We start from the raw sequence: 21,840 nt of genomic DNA on the forward strand, positions 1-21,840 counted from the left end.
TCAACGAGCATGCTGCCTGTGCCAAGTGCTGTGCCTATTAATCGTAAATGTTGGTGCTGCGACTAGCCGATTGGTGACATCCTTGTACCGCACCGTGTCCCCCCGAAAGGCAGTGTCATCACCGCAGGGTTGAGGTTACTGACATATACATTTTCAGAAATAAAGGTTTATTTTTCTTCTAGAGGGTTTCTGGATATTGAAAAGAGTGTACTCCTGGAACTGAAGGGTGTCAAAGTAATTAGAAGTTATAGAGATTTCTTTCAATTAATTAGAGATTTCTTGAGGATTAATGATACATTTCGTCTTTTTTTATATAATTTCATTGTTATTTGCAAGAGTTATTAATCTGATCATTGTAATTGTAATAGTAAATAATTTTTGCTTTGTAATGGTAAGAATTTATAATTTTGTGGAAAATAAAGGTATTTTTCAGTAAAATATGGCTTCAGCAGCTGGAGGGAGTGGCGCCGGTGGGGTGATCGTTGTCCTTCTGGAGAGAAGGGCACAACTCGAGTAGGTCGTCGGTCCAAAAAGCCTAGTGCTTTTCATAGGGCAGCGCTCCGTTATTTGGAAAAAGAATATAGAGAATGCATGGCAAGGGGCGAGGAACCTCCGTTTGATCTTGAGGATTTATTGCGGCGTTACGGTTCGTCACCACCAAACTCGGAGGTTTCAGCTCCGCCATCTTATTCTGCGCCAGCAAGAAATCCGTTAGAACATTCTGCGTTCCAACGCAAGGACGGTTGAAAACATATGTGTTGTTGACCGAATTTTTAAATTTCATGTATAGTACTCCTTTGTTAAGTTCTGTAATGGATTAAGTACCCCTTTTAATTAATCAAGATGTATGATGGATATTGCATATCTTTTAATTATTCATGTTATGTTACATTTAGTTTAATTTAGGTTTGATATATTTTATTTATTCGATACGTGTAAAGAATTCAAATTGATTTATTTAAAATGCAGATGGACCGGCAATGGATGTACAATGCTGACCGACGTTCGAAAGAATTCATTGATGGCCTGCATTATTTTTTGTCTGTGGCTGAGGCAAACAAGCAGAATGGTTTTATGTGCTGCCCGTGTGTTCATTGCAACAATAACAAGGATTACTCATCTTCAAGAATCCTACACAGCCACATTTTCGCAAATGGTTTCATGAAAAAGTATGTTTGTTGGACGAAGCACGGAGAACAGGGGGTTACCATGGAAGACAATGAAGAAGAAGATTTTGACGACCACTTTCCCGGGAATGCTGGAATCGGTGCATTCGATGACGATATTCCCATGGAAGAGCCCGAAGTAGATGTAGCAGAAAATGATCCCAGCAACGATCTGGGGCAAGCATTGCACAATGTGCAGGCAGACTGTGAGAGTGAAACGGAGAGGTTGAAGTTCCAGAAGTTGTTAGAGGACCACCATAAGTTGTTGTACCCAGATTGTCAAAATGGATTTAAGAAACTTGGCATCACCTTGGAGTTGCTGCAATGGAAGGCGACAAATGGTGTATCCGACAAGGGATTTGGTGAATTACTCAAACTTGTTAAAAAAATGCTTCATAAGGACAATGAATTGCCTGCCACAACATATGAAGCCAAACAACTTGTTTGTCCTTTGGGACTGGAAGTGCAAAAGATACATGCATGCCCCAACGACTGCATCCTCTACCGAGGCGAGTACGAGAATTTGGATGCATGTCCCGTATGCAGTGCATTGCGTTACAAGATTAGAAAAGATGATCCTGGAGATGTCGAGGGGGAGCCTCCCCGGAAGAGAGTTCCTGCGAAGGTCATGTGGTATTTGCCTATAATACCACGTTTGAAGCGTCTGTTTAGAAATAAAGATAATGCTAAGTTGATGCGATGGCACAAAGAGGAACGCAAGAAAGACTCGATGTTGAGACACCCCGCTGATGGGTCGCAGTGGAGAAAAATAGATAGAACGTACCCTAAATTTGATTTGGATGCGAGAAACATAAGGTTCGGTTTGAGTACGGATGGCATGAATCCTTTTGGTGAGATGAGCAGTGGTCATAGCACTTGGCCTGTGACTCTTTGTCTGTACAATCTTCCACCATGGCTCTGCATGAAACGAAAGTTCATCATGATGCCAGTGCTTATCCCGGGTCCAAAGCAGCCCGGAAATGACATTGATGTGTACCTAAGACCATTGGTCGAAGAACTCTTATTGCTCTGGGGCGATGAAGGTGTATGGATGTGGGATGAATACAAACAGGAAAACTTCAACCTACGAGCATTGCTGTTCGTAACGATCAATGATTGGCCTGCTCTTAGTAACTTGTCAGGACATTCGAACAAGGGATACAAAGCATGCACACACTGTTTAGATGATACCGATAATATATGGTTGACTCACTGCAAGAAGGTTGTATACATGGGTCATCGTCGGTTTCTTCCCATCAGGCATGCGGTACGAAAGAAGGGCAAGCATTTCAAAGGCCAAGCGGACCACCGAACAAAACCGATGCACCGTAGTGGTAAAGACGTCTTCAACATGGTAAAAGATCTAGAAGTTGTTTTTGGAAAGGGATCTGGTAGCCAACCTGTTCCGAACGAAAACGGAATGGCGCCCATGTGGAAGAAGAAATCTATATTTTGGGAGCTACCATATTGGGATGTCTTAGATGTTCGTCATGCAATTGATGTGATGCACCTCATGAAGAATTTTTGCGTCAACCTGATAGCATTCTTGGGAGTGTACGGAAAGACAAAAGATACAGTAGAAGCACGTCAAGAATTGCAACGTATGGAAGAACGAGATGCATTACATTCACAACAGCGAGATAATGGACGACAATACTTAAGTCCTGCCAGCTATACTCTTAGCAAGGAAGAGAAAGAAACCATGTTTGACTGCTTGAGCAGTATAAAGGTTCCATCTGGATACTCATCCAATATAAAAGGAATCTTAAATTTGGCAGAGAAGAAATTTACAAATCTCAAGTCCCATGACTGCCATGTGCTTATGACCGAACTTCTTCCGGTTGTGCTGCGGGGGATTCTGCCTGATAACGTCCGGTTAACCATCATGAAGATATGTGCCTTCCTCAACGCAGTTTCTCAGAAGATAATTGACCCGGAGAATTTGATAAAGCTGCAAAACGATGTGGTGCAATGTCTTGTTGGCTTTGAGCTGATATTTCCACCATCTTTCTTCAACATCATGACACATCTTCTAGTGCACCTTGTCAAAGAGATTGATATTCTCGGACCAGTATTTCTACACAACATGTTCCCATTCGAAAGGTTCATGGGGGTACTCAAGAAATGTGTTCGTAATAGAGCTCGTCCAGAAGGAAGCATCGCCAGTGCCTACGGAACTGAGGAGATCATTGACTTTTGTGTTGACTTTATTGATGACCTTAAACCAATTGGAGTCCCTGAATCGCAATATGAGGGGAGACTAACTGGAAAGGGTACATTAGGAAAGAAATCTTATGTCTGCACAGATGATTTCTCATTCAAGAAAGCGCATTATACGGTTCTTCAACAATCATCCTTGGTTGACCCATATATCGAGGAACACAAGAAAATTCTGCTCTCCAATTTCCCGGAAAAGTCTGAGGCATGGGTTACACGTGAGCACATGAACACTTTCTACAGCTGGTTGCGGAAGCATCTAATGCATAACATGGATATAAGTGAACAACTGTTCTTATTGGCTAGGGGACCATCTTGGAATATCTTAACATACCAAGGGTACGAGATAAATGGAAACACATTTTATACGATAGCCCAAGATAAAAAGAGTACCAACCAAAACAGCGGTGTTCGTATGGATGCCACGGACAATAATGGAAAAAAAGACACATATTACGGCTACATTGAAGAGATATGGGAGCTGGATTACGGTCCCAATTTCAAGGTGCCTCTATTTCGTTGCCAATGGGTTAAGCTATCTGGAGGAGGGGTAACAAAAGATGAGTATGGGATGACAATAGTTGATCTCAACAATCTTGGGTATAGAGACGAGCCATTTGTCCTAGCCCAGGATGTCGCTCAGGTTTTCTACATTAAGGACATGTCCAGCAAGCCAAAGAAGGGGATCAACAAGCAAAAGGATGAGCCTAAGCGGCACATAGTTCTATCAGGAAAGAGAAACATCGTTGGAGTGGAGGACAAGACAGACTTTTCAGAAGAATATAATAATTTTGTTGCCATTCCACCTTTCGAAGTAAATGCTGATCCATGCATCCTGCTAGCCAATGATGATGCTCCATACTTGCGCCGTGATCATAATCAAGGGACATTTGTGAAGAGAAAGTCTGTTACCGCTAATCCTTCATGTACTTGAATCATTTTATATTATTGTATAAAAACATAATCGCAATTCGAATACTTTTATTATATATGTACTGTACAATTATACTTTATGTGTTATTTATATTATTTTATATATTTTTCACTTAATTACTAGACTCAATTATAATTTTCATTCAATAATGGATTACTCAACTAATTTATTTATTTCATGAAATTACATTCACATTAACACACTATACTCTCTCACTAACACACACTATCTCTCAAACTCACACACTACTCATTAATATCATGAAATTGCTTAATTTTATCTAAAATTCACTTTTTAAATGTTAATATCGTGATAGAATCCACTTTCTATCGAAAAGCAACAGTTTGAAAAAAAATTTCACCTAATATATTTTTGCATGGTCAAAATAACAAATATGATTTCAAAAAAGTTAGATATTTCATTGACCCAATCACTTGAATGAAAATTAATTATTTTTATTGCGTGTATCAAGTTTATATAGAGATAAGAAATTTTGTTCCATAATTTTTGGAATCATAATTTTATTAACTGAATTAACAAATGAAAGCCAATTTTAAAAGAGAAGTAAAAAAGAAACAAAAACAAACATAACATTAGGCGGGAACGAGGGAAAACAGGCCCCTTTTGTCCCGGGTGGTAGATCCACCCGGGACTAAAGGTGGGCCGCGGGCTGGGAATTTTCCCGGCCCGCCCAAAAACCCCTTTTGTCCCGGGTGAAGCCACGACCCGGGACAAAAGGTCCTTTTGTCCCGGGTGAAGCAAAGAAGTAGTAAAACTTTTGCATCGTTAAGGGAGTTAGAGGTTCAATTTCGGCACCTCATATTTTTGTACAACAATATTCTTATGCAAAAAATTTATTGTGATTTGAGCAAGATATTAAATTCGTGACGATTTCTACTTTCATTTTGTGACGTTTTCAGATGTTTGCCACAGAAACTGGGCCCAAACTAGAGTCCATATGGATTATTTGCAAATATATAATGAAAATTTATAAATTGTCATAGATCCTGTCTATTTATGGCAGTTTTCGTAAATTTCACCAAAAATCTATCATACATTTAAGGATTTCTTGTAGCAGTAGAAATGAGTTATTTTTTGATTCGCTCCTTAAAAAAAAAGGGTGTTCCTACAAATTATTTTTGTAGTAGTGATAAAAGGGTACACTAATAAGTCTTTAGATAGATGAAGTTTGAACAGGGTGAAAAGACATATACTTAGGGTTCCACAAATTACTACAGAATATCAACAACGGTATTATGTAAAAAAATGAATAAATTAAAAGAGAGAAACAGTAAAGATATCAGCAGAAGCAGTGATTTGACGACTAAAATACTAATTAACCCAGTAACGGAGACTAAAGAAATACAATTATTTTGTTGCAATTGGGTTCTCCAACGGAGAGTTAAAGAAGATGATTCCTTGTGTCGATTCACAAAGCAAATAGCCTTCTCTCAATCTTGAGGGGAATTTCAAAATAGCATCCGTACGAGATCAATACAAACACAGGTACATCATAAACTGGCCCAGCTCAGCTGGCACATGCATGACTCTTCAACAAACGCGCACACAGGCAAACAATTCTTGTTTAGGCCCAGAGATTTGCTACGGCCCAATTACGGCACAGAGTCAAATTAAAACACACTGTAATACATTTGTTATACCTAAAAGGTAAAAGTAATGCAGCAGCCTGGTACATAAAAGATCGTCCTACTACGAGAGTCCCCTCAACACCTTCTCCATTCCATTGAACCCCAGAACCTCTCGCTACGTTGGGAAGCTCCTGCCTCTGTATAGTTCCCCAATGTTCTTTAATTTTTAGTTTTCAGAGTGTGTCGAGTGTTTGCAGCACTGAGATCGACATCGTCGACCAATTATGGCTCATTTTCAGTAGCTAGGAAGCTACACTCATGTAACTTTGGGACATGCTCATAATTTGAAATCATAATTTAGAGTTCATGTTATTTAGAGTGAAATCGTAATTTGTTGTTAAGAGTGAAATCATAATTTGTTGTGTAAATAAAGGTATATTTACAACTTTTTAAATGTATGAATGTATGTATGTATGTATGTGTAAAGTGAGTTTAAATTTCTTTTAAATATTTCATGTATATTTCTTGAATTACTTAGTGAAATATTTCTCGACCTCATCCATCGATCGGTACTTAGTGAAATTATCGATAGAATATTTCAAGTTCATTTCTTGAATTACTTAGAGAATATTACTCGACCTCGTCCATCGATCGGTACTTAGTCAAGTTTTATTTGTATTCATATTTTAGTTACGATGGACCCGCGACACACAGACGCGGAAGACGAACAGTTCTTGTTGAATATGATTGGCGAAGGTCAAGGAGATGTCGCTGAACAAGCTGATGACGGCAGCAATACCGACATATATTTGAATATGTCCGGTGATGGAATTGAGGCACCATCTATTCAGGATGACGCTGCTGCTAAACAAAGTGCTAATGTACATATCACAACTATAATTATTTGTAGTGACAATCATATTTTCATCTGAATTTATATGAATACTATGAATGTTTTTTATAGCCGTCTGGATCATCGTCGCAGCAGAAAAAGACGAAGCGAGGCCCAACAAAAAAACTGGAAGGGCGGTTCATTATAACGGAAGTTGGTCCAGATGGCGAACCGATCGCTCCAGAAGCTGCTGCCAAAAAATTCATAAGACAATCCGGATGTATTGTCAGGGACCACATCCCGATCAGCTTTAGGCTCTAGAAAGCTTCCAATCCAAGCGAGGAACGGGATGCGGTACCCGAAAGAGAAAAAGAATGGTGCTGGCGGGAGCTTAAGAAAAACTTCACGGTTCCAGCTGAATCCGAAGAGATATGCAAGCGCTGGACCCTGAGTAAGATGGCCGAACAACTGCGATCATTCAAGAAAATTTTGACGAAGAAATATATCAAGACCGGGACCACACCCGTATTTACCGGCGAGCTCGAAAAGCTCAGGGGTCACTGGGATGCATTTGTGGAATACAAGTCTTCAGAGCTTGGGCTTCAGAAGGTGCAGAAGGCCAAAGACAACGCCTCGAAGAAAGTGTACCATCACACTCTAGGCCAAGGAGGCTACAAGCTTGCAGTACCCAAATGGGAGAAGATGGAGCAGGATCTGCTTGACAGAGGCATCCGACCTGCGACCATGAACTGGCCTGAAAGGTCAAGGACCTGGTTTTATGGTCACGGGGGAAGCTTGGACCCATTGACTGGTGACTGCATCTATGGGCCAAACATCCAGCGAGCAGCCCAGAGACTACAGGAGGCCATACAAGCAGCGGCCGAGGGAACATTCCAGCCGGATAGAGAGAGGGACGAGCTGACTTACGCCCTTGGGAATCCAGAGCATCCGGGCCGCACAAGAGGCAAAGGCGTGGTTCCGTGGAAGTATGGGTTCAGGGATTACATCGATTCATATAGAAGCCGGCAAAGAAGAAAGAATGATGAGCGGGAGCACCTGCGAAGGCTAGAGGAACGGCTCATGTCACACGATCAAAGACTGGAGGAAGAGGTTCAACGCCAAGTGGCCGTAGCAATGAGCCAGCAACAGCAAGCGCAAACGTTGCCTCCAGAGCCTAGTGTCGCAGCCGATCACCTGTCTCAGCGGAAAAGCAGCTGCGCTTCCACAGACGTCGCTGCCGCCGAGCCCACGGGGATCCAGGCCGCAGTTGAAGCGTCGGCCCCGCAGCGATTTCCAGTGGATGAGATCACCCACCGGACACCTTGTGACCTGCAGACTGCCGTTAAGAACTTAATGTTCACTGTTGCGTACGGTACCGCCATGCCAACCGAACCAGGCGACGTGTACCACGGGCAGCAAATTCCGCCTAGATACACAAGAGTTGGTGTGGAGCAGGTGTGCCAGGGTTGGGAGACGCTCGAGCTTGATATTCCTGGAGGCGAAGGGGAGAGGACACTAGCAGAAGCCATTCATGGCTACATCCTATGGGATAAGCGCTACATTGTCCTAAAGTCGGATGATCAAACACCAAGACCGGCATCTCCGCAAAACTCCCCAAGGGCAGCACTATCTCGGCAAGGTTCACCGGCACATTCTCCATCACCATTATCTCATGCGCCGATGAACACTCAAGCGTCACCGTCGCCTCCATGGTCACCCCCTCCGCCGCCGGCAAAGAAGCAGAAACGACCGCCGGCAAAGAAGGTAGCTGCACCGGCTAGGGAGCCTCCAAAGAAGAAGGAAAAGAAGAAGAAAACCAAGGAGGCTCCTATTAAACCCTGGGACATGAGCCTTGAAGAATGCGATCGGATAACTCAAGAAAGAGTTAAAGAGCACTTCAAGCCGAAGCCGAAGCCGGAGCCCGAGAAAGTCATAAATCCGATAGATTTGAAATTTTTTAAGGGAATGTGCGAAGCAAATAAGAGAAAATTCATTCCGAGAGACCCCCCTTCAGACTACGAACGCACAATTATCAAAACTACTGAGAAAAAGAAGAGACAATCAAAGTCATCGTCGTCCGACGTTCCACAGCTCGGAGCCCAAAAGAAACAATCAATAGAGCCTCTCGTAGTGGGACAGACGACGCAAGAACAAGACTTTGTTACATTTCTGAAAGAATCAAACCTGACGGCCGCTCAGATTGCAGGGGGAGAAGATATTCCAAAGGCCGATGTGGTCGTCAAATGGACGTTTGAGATCGGCAAAACTCTTGTACCCCCCGAAGTAGTGTCTGTGCTTCCAACACAAATGTATAAGCTGCACCAGCACTACATGCGTGCGATGGCCGATTGCATCTTCATGCAGGGCGCAAAGATTAAAGATGACGATTTCTTACGGGGGGAGGCCATTATATGGATAAACTGGGAAGAAATTTACCAACTATTCCATCAGGAGGCCCTCGACATCTCTATGGTCGGCTTGTGGGTTCTGTAAGTATTTTACTCTCCTTACGTATTGTTTTGCATGATCTCAACATACTGATCTCTTGATTTATTCGGTATCATGTAGAATGGAGATACATACTTGCAGAAGAAAGGGATACTCTCACCTCGGCTTCATCGACCCAATTACTTGTAATTGGAGGCTTCTACGGGACAATCCCGATGACATATTCCAAAACTTGTTCAAGTACATAAGCGTTCATCACAACAAGCAAATGATATTGTTTCCTTACAACTTTGCGTGAGTGATTCCTTCCGTCTAACTCTTTCTATTCTATAATCGAATTGTTTAAACCTTAACTACCAAGAACTGCCTCCGTATAATCTTGCAGTGAACACTTTGTCCTAATTGTCATAATTCCCGAGAAGAGCCTACTCGTGGTTATGGACTCATTGAGGAGACCTCCAGAACAATACGAAAATCTTCTTAACATGATGAAAAAGTAATTCTACCACTACTCCGTCCATGACCGATAATTTGAATCACTTTGTTACTTGACTATAATTGTTCTAATCATGCACAGGGTTTGGAAAGAATTCGCTAAAAATCATCCAGGCAAATTTGACAAGGAATTGAAGATCAAGACAGATTTTCCGGTACGCGCTTGGATGATTCGTTGCACGATTCATTAGTTTTATTATATATTCATGTAAATACCAGATAATTTCTTCTCTCTTAAAGTGTATGAGGCAGAAACCAGGCACTGTATTGTGCGCATACTATGTATGCGAGAACATCCATGGTCTGGTAAGTCCTCCAAAGGGCTGGACAGATTGGGAGGAGGAAGTAAGTAAAAAAACTTGTTAATATTTGAACTCGTATTTTAATTAGTCGAAATTAATTATCCCCTTTTTCCATAGGTCGGGGAGATGCGCGATAAACTCATACCGGAGGAAAAGATTATGGCGATTCAAGAACAATTCTCCGGATTTATTGTTGAGCAAGTCCTCGATCCAAAAGGCGAATTCTACTATGATGGAATATCTAATATTGACAATCACAGTAAATATGACAATATATGCGTATATATGTAATTAAGAACGAATATAACTATGTAAATATATATGTGTGTCTATGTATTAAATTTCTATTTATGAGTATGTATGTATGTATTAAATTTCCAAAAGGCGAATTCTACTATGTAATTAAGAACGAATATACCTATGCAAATATGATGGAGTATGTATGTATTATATATATAAGCACTCCAATAATATATATGTGTATATATATTTATATAATATTGGTCCTAGACATTTTCATATGTAAAGGAATTCACATGTATAGATATGTGTATACATATATATAAGTGAATTAATTTATATATGAAAACTATCTAGGACAAATATTATATAAGTAACTATATATATATGTATATATTAGTGGAGATCATACACACTGAATTCCAATACATAAGTTTAATTGAAATGCAAAAGTATAATTGAAATAGAAAAAGAATTGAGAAAAGAAAAACATGAAAAAAAAGAGACCTTTTGTCCCGGTTGGTAACACCAACGGGGACAAAAGGGTGCGCTAGCCACGTGGGCGCTGGCTGCACCTTTTGTCCCGGTTGGTGTTACCAACCGGGACAAAAGATCCTCTTTTGTCCCGGTTGCCACACCCGGGACAAAAGGGCACCCCCTTTTGTCCCGGACAGGCGTTCCCGGTTGGAAAACCGGGACAACAGCGGTTTCCCAACCGGGACAAATCAACGTTTTTGTAGTAGTGAATGGCCTGTGGGATAAATGGTACGGTGGCGCCACCATGTGATCACATTCACGGTGGCAGAAGGCATCTAGAGTGAATGTGTACATGTATCTGATGGAAACATGGACTGGATGATGGATGAGAGGGAGATCGAGGCATGCATGTACCTTTCTTGTACCGGCCGGATGCCATGTTAACCGGCACTCTCGCAGCTGCCATCCGCATCTACACCTAGAGGTGGTAATGGCATAATTGGCCATTGCCCTAACGCTCTTTTCACAATCCAACTTATTAGTCTTTAATATTTTTAGCTCAAAACTAAATAAATTTAGAGCCCGGCTCTTAAATTATCTAGACTAAAGTTAAGACCATTTACCACCCCTATCTACACCACACACAAGCAAGCACTCGTCAAATTTCACAGCACGTGCGCTGTGCAGGCGGCGTCGCCTACTAGAGTAGCATGCTGCATGCACAGCAGCACAGGGAACCAAACGTGCTACTTTGACCTGACTGACTTGTTAGGGTCTTTCCTTTAAAATCGGGTGGAATGGGGTGGAAAAGGAAGTTTCCTCATTCCACTCCACTCTGCCTTGGTATTGAATAAAACCGAACAGAACAGGGTGTTATAACAGGGTGTTATTGGGAGATCCCGATCGATATCCCATCATGGAACGCGGGCCGTCGCCGTCTCATGTCATGGAGGCCATGTACTATGCACACATTACCCGCTCCGGAGGGTCCTTTCTTCCTTTTTCTGATGTATGTAGTACAAGCATATAACGGTACGAGTGCTGCGCCCTATCACGAATTCACTACCATCCATCACCATATGCATGCATGTGTGCGTGAGAGAGACACACATACAGAGGGAGGGAGGGAGGGAGAGGCTGATTTTATTTTTTGAAAAGTAGAGAGGCTGAAATTTCATCTCAGATAGAGAGAGAAGGCGGATAAGAAATGGATAGCTTCAGTCCAGCAGGGCTCCCCCTAGGGAATCCAATGCGAGCAAAGCAAAGGGCCCCCCATATGGCCATATCCAAATCCAAATCCAAATCCAAATCCATGTGTTACAGGAGTATAGTACTAACCAAACAGCCGATGACCATCGCATCAGCTGCGGAGGCTGCGTGGACAAGGCAAAAGCTCACGTCACCATGCGGCGCCCCCACTCACGTGCCGACCCGCCGAGCCGAGCCGAGCCGGCGGGGACCCCGCCAACGCGTCGCGCAGGCGGCGGCCACGCCGGCACGCCGCGCTGCTGCAGTGCTGCTGCGATGCGCGCGCCCCGCGACCCCGGGGCGCCGGCTTTTCTAGCGCGCCGGGGGCGTAGGTGGTGACGTCACCGCGCGCTCAAGCAACCTCGGCCCGCGTGCTCCGCCCATCATGCTTATTGCCTAATGGCCTTTGATTAATGGGGGCTGCATATGCTGTGCTGGAGCATCTTCGCTTTGCGGCCGAATCGTCTGATCGAGATGCTAGATGGCACTTTCAAGGGTGTAAAATTTGTCATCGAGTACTAAAAAGAAGGATGCCGTCTTTTTCTTCTTTTTTTTTTGAAAGATAGAAGGGGACGCCATCCATCTTCATATGAAGTTGAAGTGGTTACGACATACTACTAGCTAGTTATCCAGGCATTGTGGCATATGATCTGCTTGCAAAGAAGAATAAATCCATGGGGCCAGAGGTTTCTCCTACTGCATAATGCATGCTACGCTGCTCATCTCTAGAGAGAGAGAGAGAGAGAGAGAGAGGGGACTATGTAGAGAGAGAAAGGGAGAGGGTTTAGTATTATTATATGTTTCTTCGTTCTCATCGCATTCCATTGCATGTTCCTAGGCTAACTAACCTGGGATTCCCTGGTGCGCGCAGTTAAAATAACTAAAAGAAAGAAAGCGAGAAACTCCAATCGCAAAGTAGCCATCCATGCAGCAGTTTTTATTACCTTTGCAGGAAGAGGAAGGTATTCTTCGCCTGGAACTGTGCTCTATGCAGGTGCAGGCGTTAGCAAGCAGCCAACTAGTTTTCAGGAAAAAAAAGGAAATTATAATATAGCAGTAGTAGGGCATATAATAATAGCCAATACAATTGGTGAAGGGCATAATGGGAATGGACAGCAAAATGTATTATAAGTACGTCCATTTCCATGCCCCACAAGGTGGGCTTCAGTCTTGGGGCCCATGCACTGAGGCGATGTGGGCCTCGTTTGGGCTTTGCTCCCTCAGTCAACCGAAACACCTCCCAAATTATTGGCCACACCCACACACATCGCTTGCTAGTTTGCTACCCCAGCCGTCATGTGCAAATTGTACTCTTGAGCTCCATTGCTCTTGCTCACAACATGTAAAAACCTTTACAGTTATGCAGCTCGCTTAGCGCTAGGTGCTGCAACTAGCCCTACCATGGCAGAGAGAACGAACCTATATCCTGATCAAGGAAAAAGAGACCAACCGATGAGTGAGAATATGACATGTCAGGCACAGGTCCTGTTCTTGTGCCGTGAGGTCACCTTCAGATCAGATCTACCGGAGGCACCAGCTTTCTCACGAGCCCCGGCCATCACACGCTACATGCGTGGCTCGTCACATATGCCAAGCAGAAGGGACCAAGGCCGTAGTTGCCACGACCACGAGCGAGCAAAGGCCTTCAGCTTTGGTGGTTGGATGGAGCTCGAGCACATGTGCAAACCGAAGAAAGAATCTATTGCTGCGCAAACAGAAAGGAAAGCCATGTTTTCCCATGATGGATCCTTCCCTGAGATGCTCTCTCTTTCTCTCTCTAGCTGTATGACGCCATGACCTACCTGAAAAGTTGCAATAAGGGTGTGTGCTTAGCCTTTTCATAAAAGGCTGCAGCCTTTTAAGCCAGATGGAGCACATCATGGTACAGCTGCTCAGCCATTAGTGGCAGCATTAAGACCAAATAGTTAGATTGGGGCAGGGAAATAATGTGCCTGTCTGCCTGATGCAACTTGCAACTGTGCTTTTCAGTCTTCAGATCAGCAGGAGGAGGGAGCCAATTAAGAGTGCCATGAATTAGGATCCTGGTATAAGTAGAATTTGTACCACCATAGGTTCACATAAAGCTCCTGTCATGTTATATATGTTCTAATGCTTTTGTTGCTCTGTAATGTTTTCTATGGTCGTGAGCAAAGTTTTAAATCTCCCACTATAGCTTCCGCTATAGCTATTTATGCATGCTGTGAAAAAAAATATGGCTACACTACTCCAGAATCTACTAAACTATCTGTTAGTAACTTGTAAGTGTAGCTTCACTGCTTTAATATTGTGTGGCGAAATATAAGTTTCTTCTGATAGAGGTAGCTCTCCCTTCAATGTCTGACAACATTATGTTTCTTCTGATTGAGCATAGCGATAGATCCCTTCAGCGTTTTTATAATACTAACTTCATTTATAATTGAGTTGTTGCTTGCATTCGACTACAAACCATGCACATCTCAAGGCAAATTAAGACCCTGATCAAGAGCAAACAAAGATAAACAAACCACCATTACTACTAGTACTACCATGGCAAAGACAGCCCGGTCCATGCCGCATTATCTTAAAAAAATCCCCTCTCAATAATTAACTCAACCCCGATCCAACATAGACCAATCACACTTCCTCAACCGGTCGTCCCACTTTTTAACCAAGATCTGCATGCCCATCTTCCCTTCTCCAAATCTCCATGGTTTCATATTTTTTTTTAAAAAAATCTGCATGGTTTTCATTACCGTATAGTATTAAGTAACTGCAGTACGGTCAAACAATTTTAACTGCACATGCCATTGTTTCGTTTGCGATCTGCTAGTATTTACTGTTCCCTTGGATGGCTCGGTCCACGTTGGACCTCATCAGGTTAGTTACTCGTCGCCATAATGGATAAGCTATATATAACAACTCTTGTTTTGGGATCTTGAGGCATTGCCCCATTTGACCCATCTTGATCTTGAAGCAACCACACGTACAGCTTTGAAGAGACAGAGCTAGCAAAGAGCAGTTGTTTAGAAAAATTGCCAGGGAAGTTCAGTCAAGTTTAATTCATGGCACCTTTAGGAATTGTCAATTTGATGTCAGTGAGGAATGGTTTGGACAGGTTAACTCTTAAAGGAGCCCATTAGTATAGTAAGTCTCAAAAATAAACTTGTTTACAGATCCTTTTCAGGGTGACATACCTAGTCAGAACATGGATACCATTGCAAAAGGAGGAGGATAGGAATACTATGGCCTCGTTTAGTTCCCAAAATTTTTTCTGCGCTAGAGTAACTTTAAACGTTTGACCACTAATTAGGAGTGTTAAATGTGGACAACTGACAAAACCCATTTCATAACCCCCGGGTGAAATCGCTAGACGAATCTAATGAACCTAATTATGCAATGATTAGACAATGTCGTGCTACAGTAAACAATCTCTAATGATGGATTAATTAGACTTAATAGATTCACCTTGCGATTTCCTGTCTAATTAGTTTTATAATTAGCCTATGTTTAATACTCCTAATTAGTGTTGTAAAAGTATCCAAAATTTTTTGCCCAAAAAATTTCGGTAACTAAACAGCCCCTATATCAACTGATTGCCAGGCTATGAAATCAAGTGCAATGGAAATCTTCGCAAATAATGGGTGGTAGTTTAGTAGTAGATTGTGCGCAAATAATGGGTGGTAGTTTAGTAGTAGATTGTGCATGTAACCTGTTTCCTATTTACTTGTGAAAATGGCCGGATATATCGTTTGGATATAGAGACTGGGATATTCATATTCCTTTATCTAAAAAATGTGTAAATGACTCTTAAACTGTTAAAACGTGTGTGAGTGAATGCGATACACATCCTGCATGCAGTTTGAAAAAGAGTTTACCTGATGGTAATTTTCTGTTTGCTTTTGTTTAGTTTCAATTTGAGGTCACCAATGGCCAAAGTTAAGGTGGTTGTTGGAGAGCGAACATCAAGGTTCACAAAGATACGATCCAGTCCTTGGGTTGGAAGGGCAGACCACATAAATCAAAACACATGATGTACTACTATAACTTATCCATTGTGTGCATTCAATAACTTTTTCCCCTCCCTCACAAAGGCACCATTCATTAGCTTATGACTCCAACAAAGATGTGACTTGTGACTGGACCAAGCATCTGACCATGCATCATCCATCAGGGGAGAAGGAAAAGGAAAAGGTAAAACAAGAACAAGTGTGCCATCACATTAACAGGTGGAGGGTGTGATCTGCATTAACTTGGACAGATGTGTACCCATCTACCTTTCTCCACTCTTTAGTTCCATGGTTCACAGGAGGTGTTGCCTTGGCTCCCTCTTCTCACTCTCAACATTTATGCCTTGGCCACACCGGCTCACATGCTTGGCTGCTTGTTTGCTCATGCCTTGCAACAACCACCACCACCATGGCATAAACACTCTTGCATTGCACTGCACTGCATTCCATATGACACCTTTTATTGTCATGCATGGATGGGTGCATGTGTGCAAGTGTTTGTTATGCCCTGATGGGTGGAAGAAATTGAACAGGTTTGTTTCACCATGCCTGGATCTGGGTCAGGCAGACCTGCCTCCTTCCAGAATGCTTGCTGTTGCCATGCTCCAACTGATTCACCATTTGTGCCACCTTGCCCAAAACCCAGTGGCTGCTGAGTTCCCCACTGCAGGGCCAGAAACCGCAATAGATTCAAGCTTCACACACTGCCTGCCAGAGCTCCCCCTTTTATAATAACGGGAAGCAATGATTAACAAGGTGAGGGAAAGCTTTATCTTTCCATCCATGTAGTGCAGGACACAGTGAACTATAAGTATGCTCTGCTCTGGCCAATGGGGCACAAAAGGAGAGCTTCTTCAGCTGCATACACTGAACCTTCACATGAAAAGGCCTGAAATCTTTTTCCATGACAAGCACAGATCTTGTCCCTCCTCTCAAACCACACTTATCCAACTAAACCCACTTTGTATATATAATCACATGTTTTTCACATAGTTTATCACTTCAATTCAGCCAATGGTTGCAAAGAGACAGCTCTGTTTCTTTGCCAAGACAATGATGTCTTTGTTGTTAATCAAACTCCTTTATTTTTTTCCCCTTGGCATAGTGCAATGGAATCTATGGAGCTCTCAGTTCTGGTAAGTGCACAGAATGAGGGTGCAGAGTGCAGACCAGTTATCCTCCCCTCACTCTGGGCCTGTCAGCTGACAGCCTGCACATGGCCTCATGGGATCAAATCTCATTGTTAAAGGCTTGCAAATCTTGCAAACATGGCTTGGCACACACTACTATATTGTTTTCCCTTATTCCATGCCCAGCTGTTCCTCGAACTAATCTGGGTTAACTGCTTGGAGGGCTTTTCAAATGCTTACAGATCAGGGAAAGGTTATAGCTATGAGGACGCATGCATTACTGCTTGTTTCTTCTATTTGATCTGCAAAATATTCAGAATGTCAAATCTAAGATGGAAGCCCTTGTACACTTGCTCTGCTGCAATTTCCTCTTCAAATTTGTAGAAATAACTTCTTGCATATGAGCATGCAGTGGACATGATGAACCTGATCTCACATACAAATTTAAATCCAGGCCTTCTGGCCTTGGGACCATGCATGGAATTTTGTGAAGTCGATCAGTATCCTTACCCTCTCTATCAGGGAGGGCGATTAACAAAAAACAGCATGAGTTCCTTGCAGGCAACTATTCATTGCTTGAATTGAGAACCCATGGTGAGTGACAAGCCCAGGGTAAGTAGCAGCCACATCGTTTCCTCAAAAAAAAAAAAAGTAGCAGCCACATCAGCATGCATCACGAACAGCATGCAGCACCCCCACCTCCTGCGCCCAGATTTGGTAGTATATTACCACTAGGGCTAAATGCTAATCCACTGAATAAGCTGCAGACAAACTGATGAAGTAAGCACACTGCACACCCATCTATACATGATTCCCCTGTGCACACTGCAGCTCCACCCATTGGCCCTTGACCTCTTGCCGGCCTGATCTTGCCACCAACTGCAGCTCCAAGGTCCTGGCTGACCCACCGCCCGCACGAATCTCGATGCACGATGGACGGTGACGGATCGTCCAACGCGGCTGATTAGCAAGCATGGCCTTCTAACCTGATCAACTGACTAAACCAATCTACACATGCATGCATGCACCTTGTGATGAAGGATTAAAAATAAAAAACCGCGGGTGCTGGACGGCACATGAGTTGCTGATGCTGCCTGTAATATTCCATCCAGATCGAGCACGCCCAGCTTTGAGCTCGGAGGCAGCAGATTTGCATTGTCTTGGTGGGAGAGAATTGGGGAGGGAGCAGGAGCAGGGCGCCGAGGCCAGTTTTGCGTTGCTAAAACCAGAGGGGTCAGGGCGCTAAGTATATTGTAACAACCGACCAAGCCGAAAGGGGGTAGTAGGCCTAGGGCTTCGGAAATAATCTGTCTCCCCTACGCAAAACACATGCCGTGTCCGTGTGTGTGTGTGTGCTGCCAGTGAGCTTGCTTGTGCCTGGATCTGGATTAATTAGTACTGATGCTAGTATAATTTTCTTGTCCAGCAGCGGCGCACCGTAGTTAATTCGTTCTAGGATCCATACAGTCAAACTACTTATTACTACATGTTTGTACATTTGCTGGGCTAGTTTTGTTGTATACTCTATTTAGCATAGTTCATTGATGCATACTTGTGCAAGTTGAATGTTATAGTTTTGTTTTGTGTGTGTGTGTGTGTGTGTGTGTGTGTGTGTGTGTGTGTGTGAAGGGTCAATGCAACTACTTAATTTTGATGCCATGTCAAAGTCTAAAACGATCCACACTGGTTATATTAGCTTCTGTTGCCTGAATTATATACACATATTCTACTGGCACCTCGCTTTGCCAAATGTCGAGTGTCTGCAAAACAAAAGCATCCTTGTACTACCAGAAACTTTTTTTTTGGGCGCCACTTTCAGTTTAAGACCTGTTGTAAAGCCGCAGCTCATAGCAGCCCACAGAATCACAGGTAGACAATAAGGCCGGAAAACCGGCAACTAACGCGAGATGAGATGATTAATTATGACGCTTAATTAGTTTAGTGGCTCCGTTCGTACAAAACACGCGTGTGGTGTGCTGCAGGTGCAGTGCGTAGCAAGAGAAGGTAGCCTTTCAATTAGTGCCCTTTTTCAGATGGGAGAGAGTACTTAGCACTGATAAGACCGAGACGTGTCGCGGTCTGAGTGACCGCCCGGCCTTCTTTTTGAAAAGATTTTAGAGAAGCGCGTAGCAGGACGGGCGCCGCAGCATCACGCTGAAAATCACCTTTTTATACTTGGTCGATCGAGCTAGTCCACAAGATTTGATGCAAAAAAAATGAAAGATAAAAAAAATGCAGCTTGGATCCCCAGTCCCATTTCTGTTGGTTATTTCCAGAGTGAAAAAACATGCAGCAAGGAAGATCAGAGCCATGTGTGACGGAAAGGAGACCTGGAATTAACCTTGGATCGGCTGGACTAGGTCTTGATGATGATGATCCACTGCTGTGAAGCAGATCAAATGCCCATACACGCCACATGCGCCTCGTCAGACGACGGACACGCACCGTACAGGGGGAGCTTTATCCCCATCGCGGCGTTGCCTAGCGCAAGACGGCACGCACGCGGCCGGCAAGTGCCATGCCATTGCCATCTCTCCGTCCCCGATCGCCCGACGGCGACCGGCCCAATCCGCGCGCAGGATCCGACCGGTCACGTCGCTCGCCGGCTCGGTCTAGTCATAGTCTAGTCCCGTTCCCCCTGAGGCGGGCGTCGCATGGCGAGTAGTAGCCCCCGGTCTGCTGCCGTGCCCTGCGAGCGCTCGTTCGGCTGGCGGCGCGACAGGGCTCCTTCGCCGGCATGGCGGCGGTGCGCGCCGCGGGTAGAGCAGAGCAGCGTGCGAGTCGCGACGCCGGGATGTTCGCCGTTTTGGGGGCGCCGGCGCGCCCAGACCCCTGAGGCATGGGGATGACTGGGGTGCGCACGCGCGGCGGGGAGCATTGATGCCCGGCGTGGCCGCTGGCCGGGTGAGTGACGACGGCCGCCGCGCGCGCGCGAGGGGCTGACGGGGTCAGATCAGATGTGTGCACCCACTCACCTCAGGATCTCGCCGGTCGGCCGCTGCGTATAGGCATGCCGCCCTCGTTGGGCATGGACGGTCTCCTGGTGCGAGGGCTCGTGCCATGTCTCCCTCCGTTACAGTGATCACTACCGTGCTTGGTGACCAACGTGCAAGGGCCATGCCGCCAGCTGTTTCGGCCACGTCAGCGCCTCGATCGGAAAAACAAGAAACCTCGATGGCCCAGGCCTTATTTAGTTGCAGCGCGTAAAATTTTTGAAAGAGAATCTTCTATTACATTATTAAAAGAGTGTTACAAGAAACCACCACGTTCGCCGAGAGGATCTAGAAATTCTCACATTAATATAAAAAAGAGAAGAATTTGCACCATAGGATTTTATGAAAATCTAACGGTCTAAACTAACTCGACAGTCTGTATCAGATACGATTGATAAATAGCTAATTTCGGAATTAAGAAGAAAAAATTAGGATATGACTAAAGAGTCCATGCCGAACACAATTTGTAAATAAATAGATAATTTCGGAATTAAAAAATAATGAAAATTAGAATATGACTAAATAGTCGATAACGAATACGAAGCAATTGATTGGATAAGCACATGACACATGCCGGAGCAGCATGTTCACGGTGCGTTAATGCATGCAGCTTGATCAAATCCATCGCGTTCACGAAAACCCGGCATGTGCCTTATTTGAATATCGAGGATCAGTCATGGTTACCGGCTTGCTGCACAGGTGGAAGGGGCGTGTGCTCTACGGATCATCCACATAGTTTGCACTTGCAGACGATGTGATGCTGCCTCCTCCAGATAGGTTTTAGTTTAGCTCCTCTTCTCCCGTCTGCCTGAAAGGACATGGCAGCATGGGTTCAGGTTTTAGTTTAGCTCCTCTTCTCCCGTCTGCCTGAAAGGACATGGCAGCATGGGTTCGTGTTTTTTCTTTCAGTTTTGTTGTTCAGGTATGCGAGCACACTGTACAGTGAAATTATATTTGAGACATTATATTCAGACCTGCTCAATGGTGCATCATTAATTCTTCATGGAGTTAGCGCTGATGATGGTTTCTGAAAATGCTATACGCTGTGATCTGCATCTTCAAGAAATTTTTTTGTGCTTGCATATGCTGTCATACGTGAAAAGGTATAGAATTTGAATATTTGCAGCATAGGTGCCGATGATGCAACTGCTTGAGCTTTAATTTTGGTGGAGCTGGTTTGCATTTTTATTTGCGGTTGACGTGCATTGTTATGATGAAAGTTTTGTGCATCACACATTTAATCTGTGAGCTTACAAAGTGACAGTGTTGTATACTGTCTTTAAGCTTGCTGAACATGCATAAATGTGGCTGGAGAAACTATCTTACTGGAGACTCTTTTTGAAGCATCCACATGAAGACATTTAAGATCCTAGGTGAACATAAAAAAATGGAGGGAATGACAAAACATAGTAATAAATGATTGATGTCTATCAATAAATCTGCTTAAGCTCCAAACCATAGAGTACTATATTAGTAAGGGTGTGTTAAATGAAACTACCACATTCACCAAAACATCAAGAAATTCCCATGAGTATTACATTAGTAAGGGTGTGTTAAAGCGAACTACCACATTTACCAAAACATCTAAAAAAGAGAAGGATTTACGACATTGGATTTTATAGGGATATAATGATCTAAACAAACTCAAGAGTCCATATTATTAAATATAATTAATAAGTAGTTTTAGAATTGATAAATTAAGAAAAAATTAAGACATGACCAAAGAATTCATGCCGAATACGATTAAGTAAATAGATAAATTAGAAATTAGAAAAAAATGAAA

At 43.4% G+C, this 21,840-nt stretch overlaps 1 protein-coding gene across 1 annotated transcript; it reads left to right on the forward strand.

Annotated features, from left to right (window-relative positions):
• Nucleotides 1–984: 984 nt before the first annotated feature.
• Nucleotides 985–4,281, forward strand: LOC120673017 (the record flags this gene model as incomplete). Its single annotated transcript, XM_039953693.1, has 3 exons — nucleotides 985–2,649; nucleotides 2,803–3,041; nucleotides 3,306–4,281. Coding segments are annotated over exons 1-3 (2,880 nt in total), but the record flags the coding sequence as incomplete, so codon positions are not given.
• Nucleotides 4,282–21,840: the final 17,559 nt, after the last annotated feature.

The sequence above is a fragment of the Panicum virgatum genome, chromosome 5N, assembly GCF_016808335.1.
Source record: "Panicum virgatum strain AP13 chromosome 5N, P.virgatum_v5, whole genome shotgun sequence".
NCBI classification, from domain to species: domain Eukaryota; kingdom Viridiplantae; phylum Streptophyta; class Magnoliopsida; order Poales; family Poaceae; genus Panicum; species Panicum virgatum.